This window comes from Trichoplax adhaerens, genomic scaffold (genome assembly GCF_000150275.1).
Source record: "Trichoplax adhaerens TRIADscaffold_1 genomic scaffold, whole genome shotgun sequence".
NCBI lineage: Eukaryota > Metazoa > Placozoa > Uniplacotomia > Trichoplacea > Trichoplacidae > Trichoplax > Trichoplax adhaerens.
In genome coordinates this window covers 11,526,868-11,539,486 of record NW_002060943.1, presented here as the reverse complement: position 1 = coordinate 11,539,486, position 12,619 = coordinate 11,526,868, and the positions used below count along the sequence as shown (strand labels likewise).

General features: G+C 31.5%; 1 protein-coding gene across 1 annotated transcript; it reads right to left on the bottom strand.

Moving 5' to 3' along the window:
- Positions 1-6,303: 6,303 nt before the first annotated feature.
- TRIADDRAFT_19948 (uncharacterized protein) lies at positions 6,304-6,702 on the bottom strand (the record flags this gene model as incomplete). Its single annotated transcript, XM_002108286.1, has 1 exon — positions 6,304-6,702. A coding segment is annotated over one exon (399 nt), but the record flags the coding sequence as incomplete, so codon positions are not given.
- Positions 6,703-12,619: the final 5,917 nt, after the last annotated feature.

Genomic DNA, 12,619 nt, shown 5'->3' with positions numbered 1-12,619 from the left:
CGAAGAGTTGAAAAACTATTCTTTCCATTATAAGACAAGGACTATCCGAACAGAGATGTTCACATCTATTATTAAATGATAGACATCTTGACAGGCCAACAGTGTAATCTTGAATAGACTTATGCATTTATTGTTTATCTATTTCTAGTCGGTCATTTCTTTGAAGTAGCATCGAATTTTCCGCTCTTTTATGCAATTATGAAAAACTATATGTGCACTTGAATTTTAAAATACTATAGTCGCATTTAATGGCAACTGTTTCATGTAACTATAAAGCTACTTTACATACTTTCTCGAGGCACTTAATCTTAGTAATCTATGCGCATATTAGTAAAATTATACGAGTAAGTAAAATTTGATAAGCTATTTCTTGTTATATCATTGATTTAAACTTATAAATGCTTCATTAACTATTTATGATGACTATAGTAGCGAGGAAACAAAAACGTGAAATTGATGGAGAACGAAACGTGAACAATCTAATAAATTCTTTCAATGCAGAATGAAATAGGTGGACTTCTGAATCTTATACTTGATAAACAATTACATCCACAACAATTGAAGAATAGCTAAACTATCTTTGGCATGGATTATTAAGTTTTAGTAATCCATGTCTGCAGCTAACAGTACCTCATTTCATTACCCTTAGCAATTATTGCATGTAATAAGTATCCGTTAAAGTTAGAGTTAAGGGATCAGTTAACCATTTTATCTCAAAAATCAACTCTTTTTGATACTTTGTTAAATATAATTATTAGCTACCTTTGCACAACTAGTAACCAATTATAAGTGGACAAGTTGCATAATATTATCGCATATAGTACAGTCCAAAATAAATTATGTTTATAAGTTTGATTGCATGATCCATAATATGTAATCTGTAGTATTTTGGCCATGATATTTTACTATCATAAGAGAGACAGATGCAAATATTCCTTGTCGAAGAACTCATTTTTTGCAATAAATTGAAAATTAACAAAAATCACAGATTATTTTGAGATAGTTTATTACATTTCACAACGTCTTGTAAATTTATGCAAATATAGATAATATGGACTGATAGAATTTCAGAAAGTCAATTCATAAATTTTCAAGTTGTGATGTGATGCTAAACAGATTTTGAATCCCTTTTTAGTCGTTTGTAATGATCAAGAATGCCAGTTTCACGTTTGATATATTGTCCCTACTTGAGACTTATTGATCTAACCCATTGACCAAAGGGCGTGTCAGTTAACTATAATCCGCTGTAAACATAATTATTTCCATGATTGATTTCGTTACTAAGTTTAGATATTTAATCAAACTTTTTCATACCCCCATATGATAAGCTACAAGGTTGCTGAAATTTAACTACATCTGTGTATCCTATTCAAAGTACTCCATCGCGAAGAAGCATGTTACTACCATCAAAGTACTTGATGGAATTTCTCGCAACTGGCTCCAGTACTTATCGCGTATAACTTTTCTTCTACTGTTTATTTAGCCATCCTATCCTTAAAATCCTGTTTTGTACAATATGTGCTATGCATATCGACTTGTCCTTCTGCCATATGTTGTACATTGTGAATATTTACAATACTCAATCGATCCAGTAACGAAATAACCTTTGCACATTGCAGCATATCGATAGGATGTCGGTTTATACTATATTTTAGAAGGCTAACGATGTATAAGTATTTAATTCTCATCAAGGTACGAAATACAGTATGTATCAGTGCTGACATCATTAGGAATGTATAGCAGTAGCTGAGTGCTTTTATTCTTATATAGTACTATGGAATCATTTAATGTCTGATTAATATTCAACAAAAAATAATCAGTAATATAGAATGATGGTACTAGTCAATTACTCATTCAATTTTTATACGATAAGATTAGATTTGTCTTGTACAATAAACGTTCAGATTTTACCTTAGTTACAACGATTTTTTAATTGAAGATTATCTCACGGTAATATTAAATAATAAAATAATTATGGTAGTATGAAAAAAGGAATACTATCCCTCATTCATAATCTAAATATACGAATAATTATTATATGAATAAAAAAAGACGCACAACTTCAAGCAATATAAACTATAGTAAACGCTCCTCCTAGGAGGAAAGTAATATCAAATTATCTATTTTATGCTCAATATTGTTCCTAGAATGTCTAAAAGATGACGACTTGGTTTACAAACGGAAATATTAAATTTATTTATAACCCTTACTATTATTGTAATATCATAAATAGATAATGTTGATGCTAGTCAAGTAGATTCGACGGAGAAAACAAGAGAAATAATACATGCTAAAGGAATTATTGTTTAATCCTTCAGACAATAAGAATAATCAATTCATCATAGCCTTCTATCACCTATTAACATGTATTTTCAAGTCATTTGAAGGTGGAGTTATTTTACATTTACAGCTAATACATATGTCTGGTAAAATTTTTCAGCAAGACTATTTTTAGTATCCAAACATTTGGATTAAATCAATGATGCTTTTCTGTTATTTATTAAAGCAGTTCTCAGGGTGTTGTCAAACAACGCCAACTGCACGATAACTCGCTATTAATAATTAATCTTCTTACTTAAACGACGACTATTTACTGAAATGTAAACTCCAACTTTGAATTTATAGAGGCCAATATTAATGTGATAGATTTACGTGTCTGTTATTAAAAATTATCCATTACATCAGCATGATATCATAACTATTACATATCCAATCAGAGACGCTGTAATTTATCTCAACATCGCCATCATAAGTTAGAGTTAACTTGCAAAGATTTCGAGAATTTTTTAAACCTTTTTTAACTATTAAATCTGAATTATATCCAAGAGATCTGACATCATTTCGAATTTTCTTATGTTCATATAGTACTTTCTGTGTAGCGTTTATAAATGTTCACTTATATAAAGAGGCTACCAATTAAAGTTTCTAAACTGTATATAGTTTCTTGTCAATATGTATAAGTTAGATTTCTCACTTAAGCAGCGAACCCACATCGTTTAATGTTTTGAAACATGGTAGTAACTAGATGAAATGATGTTCTTTAACTTGGAACTGATTAGTTCATAGAATTATACAATAGAATTCGATTATGAGAACAAGGTATAAGCTATATCAGATAAGAATAAAAAAATTAATTTCCTTTCTTTTAGTGGTAAATCTAGAGCGGTTCTAACATTTAGAATATAATTCGATCAAGACAATGATACTGATTTAGAAGAATAGATTAATAGATACTCTCTAGCTTACTAAATAATAGAGAAATATACAATCTGTCTGTAGGGTAATCCAAAAGTAACAATATATATTACAATAAAGTATACAAATGATTGCCTCTGGGCTTCATCTTGTCATTCTTCATGAGACATTTTACATTTAGATTACTTTATACTGTAGAATTGACGACAGAACCAGTCTGCACAGTTGTGGGAAAAGTTAAAATTAATAGAAATGATACGTAATAGTGGATGACAACTGATGAATGAATGAGACAGCCATTACATCTAAATAAGATTTATAGCCCTAACAAGAAAATATCATTTATAAACAAGGAATAACATCAATAAGTTCTGCGACAGAAAAAAACACCTAGACCGCTGTGAACGTCTACACGTCAAGGAATTGACATTATCACAATAAAAAATTCTTAAATACTTCATCTTGTTCTAGTAGATCGGTAGTGAATATGGCTGCCCCCCTCCGCTTGTTGGTCGCGCTTGCAGATTAAATGACTCATCGGTTTTAATGAAGTAATCTCTAATTGTTTCTTTCCAAGTTGAAGAATTTGTCGAATAAAATTCATTTAGTCTGACGTCAAAGTTAGCACAATCGCCATGAAATATAAAAAGAACATTACTGTCTGATTACTGTATTTAAAAATATTTCTACTACAATAACCTACGATAAAATTCGATTTTAAAAATAGTTTTCTCCTTAGTAATAATCACGATTTGCTCGGTCGGGAATAAAAATAGGCTAAGCACAGTCAATCTTAATAGACTAATTCATTGATAATCACAACGATTTACTTGTATGTGGATGATTCCAAATATGACATTCTAGTAACATAACTATATGATCGCAAATTCCACACAGAACTTAAACTATTTATTTTAGGATTAAGTTCGGTAAATTTAAGCATGACTGTGCCACTTGTTCAACGCAATTTTTGAGGTAGTAAACACATACACGAAGATTAACAAATATATGACTACTGGCGAATAACTGCTGTTAGCTCATTATTTGAATAATGCCTTAACTCTTTTACTTCATTCCGGTAGCTTTTAAGCCGAGTTGATAATTATATAATCAAAGTAAAATATTAATCATTTTTAATTAATTTTAATTACCGAGTAATTCTTGGGGACTTTTAATAAAAGAATCATGCAGAGTTAAAATTTCGCACCTTTGTAGTTTTATAATGCCTCTCGAGATGCAAGTTTATCCTTATTTTAACAGTGCAACTCGTACATAAATAGATTTGCCTTTTAAAAAGTAGAGTAGATTTATTTGATTCAATCATACTCAAACAATTCCTACCTACCTGTTGTCAATTACTGGTGCTTACAGTATCTCATATCTGTTATGCTTGAATAGCGCACTTTCATCTAGAAAATTCTTGAACTTATCCGTGCAATAAGCGTATGAAAGTGTACGGTGTCGATGGAGTAAATGTTATACTTTACTTCATAGCAGCATAAACATTTCAAATTTATATCATACTGATGGGTTAAAAGATATATATTGAGATCATCTAATACGAAAAATTGCTACTTTATGATCGATTACAATTTGAGTAAAAGTTCTATTTCGTTGACGATCGTATTATAAGCAAAATATAGAGAAAATTTTTCACAAAATGTTATACTGCAAAAATTGACTTGGTGATGTGCTGAAAATAACTTCAAGCAAGAAAAGAGATAGACTATAAATGACAAATTGATTTATTAATACACATAACATCAACGAAACGATAAAATCCCTGGTTGAAAACTTTTATTTTAACATCAAATACAGTATAAAATATTACTAAAATCATACTAGAATCTCATACGTTCGTTGGTGATTATAAACAACATACAAATATAAGCATATCATTTAAACCAGGATTAAATTAATTTGGATAATATTTCATGCAATAAGTATTCAATACTATAATATTTATTATTATAAATGCATTACTACGAGTATAGCAGATATTATGTTGGGAATAATGAAATAGTGATGGTAGTGATGTAGGGTAGCAACAAAACGAACCCTATATTGTATTAATAATGATATTAAATATAAACTGCGATTGAAATTATCATGATTAAATAAACGATTGAAAGATTAAGCCTGTTTATAATAATTTGAAATCTATTATAAAGATTGACTTAATCATCGCTTCATTACTCTACTTTGGAAAATAACTTACAGAAGTATTTCATAAATAAGCAAGTCTTGTAAAATAATAACAATAATAATAATAATAATAAATAATTTATGAATTGTGAGTAATAATAAAGATAACATAAGCGTTATCAGCTGGCAGCGTTACTTTGCTTCAGTTGAAGCTAGATTACACTTTTTTATGGCCTATATAACTACTCTATCTTCAATTTGGACTATTATAGATGGATTAGTCGGCTAATAGAGTTATACCTTCCTTCCATTTTTTACTTAATAATAGCCAAATGGATTTTGAATGAATGCTGCTTTATCTTGATCAATCAATCTATCAATAGTAAAACCATTTTGATAACAGCTAGCGGAATTACTATTTCCTAAGTTGTTACTATTGGCAGATGATAGAATACTTGAAGCTGCTACTGATGATGGTAATAGTGATAGCCGATAGTTTGCTAGTTGTTGTTGTTGATGGTGCTGATGTATGGCTGCTGCTGTAACTGTCGCTGGCGATGAGTGCAATGATGGCTGCAATGTTGTCGACGGTTGGGATAAACTTTGCGCCGATGGTTGTTGACCATTAGAATAAAGATGAGAAAGACCTGTCGATGTCATTAATGATGCCGGAGTTACCGATGAAGGATGGCGATGATGGTGAGAAGGAGAAGGATTGTAAACTATAGGTAAGGTTGTAAAAGATCCTGGCATGGATGGTAAATGAGGTGGATTTGCGCCAATGGCAATTTGATTATTATTCATAGGTGTGTTAGCAGCGCTAAGACCTTGTTGCATGTAGAATGAGCGTAGATCAAACATGGTCGAAGGCCAATTTGGTGTTACGCCACCAGCTGCAGGTGCCATGGCTAAAGATGGTGTTGAGTAAGGGCTAAAACGGAGCTCACGAGGACGCGGCCTAGACGATGAGTTATTTCTCCGGCGTAATTTACCAGTTACACTACCAATTTCCACATCATCACATGATTGATCTAATGCCCAATAATTTCCTTTGCCAGGATCATCGTAATGACGTGGCATTTTAACGAAGCATTTATTTAAACTCAAGTTGTGCCGGATCGAATTCTGCCAACCCTGTTTATTCTCACGATAGAAAGGATAATTTTTCATAATATATTCATAGATGTTACTTAAAGTTAATTTTTTATCAGGCGAATCTCGAATTGCCATCATGATTAATGCGTTGTAAGAGAAAGGAGGTTTTTGATGTCCGTTCTTGCTTTTTTCATCTTTGCTTGATTCATCATCCTCTTTACTTAACTCTTCGATATCATCAGTGTTACTCTGTTCGTCCTTATCCATTCTGATTTCTTCACTCTCTTCCTTGTTACCCATCAATATCGAGTTGTCGTTGCTTTAAAGCAAATGAAAGGAAAGAAATATGTTCAATTTGTTATCAATAATACTTCATTTTGTATTTTTTTGTTTCTACCATACGTACTTAAATAGCTATCGAAATTGATCACATTATATCAATATTTGGACCTTAAAATGTACATGGACGTAAATATATAAGATCTGCCTTCAATTCACATATTTAAATAAGGGTACGAGTACATCAAAACATGTTATGGTATGAGAGAAAATGACGAAGCTTGCATACATTCACAAAGTTTTCAAGTGCGGTACCAAATTAAGTATGTTCTATTCCGCTAATATTAAATTAGCTGTATCAAGCAAGACTTTGGCGACTATCAAGTAGATTTTAACTAATGAGTCAACTTAACACAACGTAGCAATAATTGCTGAAATAATTAATCTTTACTGTACTAAAACACTATATTTTGCGCTGGTTGTTGATGTAAAAATATTATCTACTGATTCTTTATTTTATGCTATCAAACAGTAGCACCGTTGGCTGACAGTCACATCTATCCAACTCTCTAACTATTCAATATTGAATTGATTTACAGTGTGATTGGATTAGTGCTGCAGTAACAAGTACCGGTACTTAAGCCAAAACATCCATTCGATCGTTACTACAAAGTAATTCTAGGATAGTTTCTAATCTAGTGAAAGACATCTGGACACGATGACTTTAACAATCATTCCTCAGATAGTATACTGAATCATAGAAAGACGAAAGGATATCTTGTATGCCATTCTACATTGACTGTTGCATTAATTTTTTATCATCAAGTGACTTCAATATATCATGTAAACGTGATGAGCAGATTGGAACGTTTCGTTAGTGATATTAATTTATTTCAACAACGATCAATTGGTAAAATTTAAGCTCATTTTATCCTTTGTCAGATTATTTCATTACTTTCAATTTCATGCGTCACTCATGACATACTGATATAATTCCTAAATATATAAACTAGATTAAAAATTAAATATCATTAACACCCTCTCTTCTCCACTTTTTATACCTGGTAGGAGATCATTGAAGTAAGGTAACAGGATTTTGATCATTTGTCTATGTCTATAGTGCTATAATATTCTTATCCATAGAAAAAAGTTTTAAAGGATAGAGTAATCTATTCATCATTTTGGAGGAAATAAAAAATATTACAATTATAACCACTTTGATTTAATATACTTTAGATTATAGTTCAGTTTGATAGAATTAATCGAAATTACGGCTGAGGCAATTGTAGAAACAAACTAAAAAACGCTACCCAAAAATGCATCCCAGCCTCGCGATCGCCACTCTTATCTTTATCCCCCCCCCCCCTGGCGCCGTTAATACCATAATACCTCTTCAAATATTAAATCAATCCAATCAACATAAAATTGTACTATAGATGAATTTTTTCTTACCTTGAAGAGATTATCTCGATTATAACACGTATTATAGTAGGTAAATTTCCCCCAAATTAGTTTAGACACTGGAGCTTTTCTTCTAGACAGTTCCTTTTCGCCAATGTTTGGATAAAGGAAAATGATTTATGCAATACTAAGGTTGGACTTTGCTATCGCTTAAATAGTAAAATGTTGGGCAGAAGAGAAAATATTACTATAACAAATCAATTTGCTATGTACACTTAATATGAAATAGACTGAGTAAACAAATACTATTATGAACAGCCTTTTATGGTAGACAGTGAAAGTAAATAAAATTGGAGAAGACGATGTAAAAATATGCAATGAGAAAAAAAAAATAGTATAGCAATTTGAGGAGGAATAAAAAAAAAGTCCGTTGGAGCAATTTTGGCGACTTAACAATCAATTGAGATTTTATGCTTTGAAGTATCGAATCTTTTTCTGGGCCCCTTATACCTGTCTATTGACGATACGCTTGTGTAACCTAATCAATTAAAGCTCTTACAATAAGGATAAAAACTGCTAAATAAAAGGGTATTAAAAAAAATAAAATGAATATACAACATCATCATCCTCCTCCTCCTCATCATTCCCCTTATCATCATTATTACATTATTGTTATCACGCTGATGATAATGAATGATGTGTTATTATTACTATTAAGAAATTGGAAAGAGGGCTGGCAACAAGGGTAAAATGGTAGGGGGTATGCGACATAAACGTGGCTCGAGCTGGAAAGAAGTTGGACACAGAAGCAGAGGTGGGAATGGAATGGCGTCAGTAGTGGTCAAGAAATGAATGTCTATGAAAAGCAATGGATGAGTGGATATGTGTATGCGAGAGAGAGAAAAAGAGAGAACTGTTGACGTGTTGTCACTGAAAAGTATTAAAAAATGCAATGCAATAGACCACTTGTATAATAGCCAGTCTGATCATCTCTATCATGACATTGTTGGAAAAGAATTAGATATTGAATCAATGACAATAATCATGACAACAATAAATATTAGAAAGCGACGACGACGACAACAACAAGAGCGTATTGAAGGGTGTTGCACAACTTGAAATAGATTGGTTGGAAAGTGACGGAATTTCCCTGAAGATCGATAGAATCAATTTCTTCCTCCATGTCGCCATCGGAAAATGATATAGGTCGTACTCAAGGTAGAAGAGGACTAGAGAATGAATAAAATAAGCATGTCGATCTAATCCATGCGACATCCCTTCAATTTGCCATGGCGATCCAAGTTGGATAAGATTCTATCATCCGAAAGAGCTTAAGGTTGAAAGAAAAACAATATACGATGTAGACATGATTCATTGCAGTATCAGGAGACAACAACAACGACATAAAAGGATCGACTTGGAAGCCATGAAAGCCGATTGTCTTGATGAACCCACCTACTCCTTTAATCCAACTTGTTGTAAAGCATTGTTTCACTCAAGCGTTGAATTCAATCGTGAGTGGATGATTGTTAAGCTAATCCTCCAATGATGGAGGCCAGTAATTGAATAAATCGTTGTAAATTGATTATCACAATTTATTTTACTTATTGATTGCTATAATTATCTATTTTATTGTTTTAAATAAAATGCTAATTCTCTTTCTTACTCTTTCTCTGTCATCGCTGAGTCTAGACCTTGATACTCTCTATCTACTTTCGAAAATTGACGCTAGTAAAAAATGGGGGCATATTAGCTACTTTTCTTTTCTATCAATCAACCAATAATAGTTGCAAAATACTAAAGATCAATCATGATCCTTTTTTCTTGTCTATGATTGACTGTAGACTGACGAGAGATTATACAACTAGCTTCTTCCTCTTCATCGTCAACGTCATCCCCGTAAAGTAATATAAAATTCAACTAACTTGTAGGAGAAACAATTCAACAAGAGCAATGCAATGAGTGCAATCTCGATACTAATACTCTTTATACCAACATGGCGTTCATGACTCGGTAGGATATCATTAGGAGTACTTTAGAATGTTTCTAATTTATTGGAGGTAGGCAGTAGGATTCTTCTCTCGCATCCTACTTATTATAGTCATGCAGTGATCGTACTAATTGAATCAAAATTAGAAACCACGCATTATGATATCATCTATTAATCTACCATAGCCCCTTGTTGATGACAATATTGTATGAACATTGGATCTTTTTATAAATCAATTGGAACATTCATTTTAGTGCTCAAACACTAATTCAATCAAATTATTTCGATACGGACATTTACAGCCTTGGCTGAATAGCTACGGTAGAAGGCAATGGAGAGCATTATTTTCATCATCCATAATAACGGATAAAGAGTTGATGATAATCTAAGCTATCTAACTACACTTTACGAAATACCAGTTAGGATCGAGTATAACTATTCATCATATAATAAGTAAATGTATTCCGATTTATATGTTCAAATTATAAATTCCTCCCATCATTTCTTGCTAATTCTTGGCATACTTTAGTACAATCCGAAATGGGTAATTTTAAATGGTGGCTGCAATATGCGATACTATAGGTGCTAATCTTAATATAGACGCTTTCACATCACCCACCGAAGTTCTATAGGAAATTATTGAAATTTAAAACGGTTCCCCTTCCAATACATTAATGATTGATGATTGCTAGGAAATAACAGTTGCTTAATAGAATCAATCAATGCAAAAGTCCAATGACAACGGATTATACTCTTAAAATAGGTTATTGGGAAGCAGAAGTATTGAATCATTTCCCATCAAAAATATATATAGAAAAAAAAGTGTTTTAAGTTATGTTTAAATATTCAAATTTGTCTTTTGAATCACTACAAATTCGATTACTGACTCATTTACGAACATAACGCTAATCAGTACCCTATTTGAATAACACATCGATGCAATAAAAGTAGTCAATAAAGACATGATAAGATTTGTTATTTATAGTTTACTCATCGAAGTAAAAACTTACAGTAAACATGGTAGTTGTTATCGTTTGGAAAATGCACCCAAACCAACAGCCTTGACTTGAATGTTTAATAAAAAAAAAATAAAAAAATTATTATGTGAACTTTCTATGGCACTTGTGTGATTCAAGTTGAATTTGTTATTCTATTTGTTGTTGAACATGAATTATATAAGTAATACGATGGTGTACAACATAAGTCAATGTTAAGTAATCACATTCACTATTGATAATTAAAAAAGAGAAAGAAAGATAGTTACAGCCACAATAAAGACAAATAGGATAATAGTTTAATCAGTCAATGATAGAAAATTACAAGGAAATAAGAAAGATGATGTCGTCATTGGCATTATTCTTCTTCTTGTCTGCTACTTTTCTATAATAAGTTGTGCTTCCTTGTTTAATCCATACTTGCCTCTCTAGCATTCTAATCCTATTCTGCTAATCCCTTACGATTATCATAGATTGGTTCATGGCAGCTTTTGTTATTGATTAACGAGTCTAAAGCATTGAATATTTGTATGAAAATTTTCCTTTTTCTCCATTTTTTTTTTTTGTCTCATTTGTTGTTTTCCCTCATTAAGATGCTCTGTACTTGTCCACCTTTTATGTCTACTGTAACCTTTTAATTCAATTGATACTTCCGTGCTTAGGTACATTATGCACGTGTTAAATGTTATTTACGACTATTCATCATTCAATTTTCTCACTGTATCCTCTTTAAATCAACGTTCATTCAATTTTATTAATAGATATAATAGCTAAAGTATGTAATTTATCTAAAAGATTACGCCATATGTCAAGCTAAACATCGCACATTACTGTACACGGATAGCTCTATCTTGATGATTTATTAGAATGCAAATATTATTACTAAATATAAAATAGCGCCCAACTCAGAATGTAATGGACTTGAAATTCTTGAATGTTATTCTGCGTTATTTTATTACTACATTCAATCAGCAGTGGGTAGTATTCAAATTCATCTAAGAAAATATGGCTTACATTCGTTACAAACTAACAATATGAAATTTTATTCTTTCCGTTCACAAGCTGTAAACAAAATGGCTATCACTTACAGTTAAAACGCATACAAATATGGTATACTGCAGTCATTTACTTTCAGTATTGAGTTTAATCTGGTAGAAAAAATGATGCCCATTAATAATTTGCAGTTTATATTTATTCATTCACTTTCTTTAGTCTTAAATAACATCTTTTAATCCGTTGCAAACTGAGAATATGAAATTTTATTCGTCTTGTTATAAATAAAATAGCTATTACCTAAGAGGCATATACTGTTGTCATTTACTTTCAGCATCGAGTTAAATCTGGTGGTAAAAAACAATGTCCATTAATACTTTTGCAGTTTATAATTATTCTTTTCCTTTTCAGTCTATAAAAATTTCTCTTACATCCGTTGCAAAATGAGAGCGAGAAATTCTATTCTTCCCGCTATAAACAAAATAGCTACCATATTACTTAAAAGGCATACTGTATGCTGCAGTCA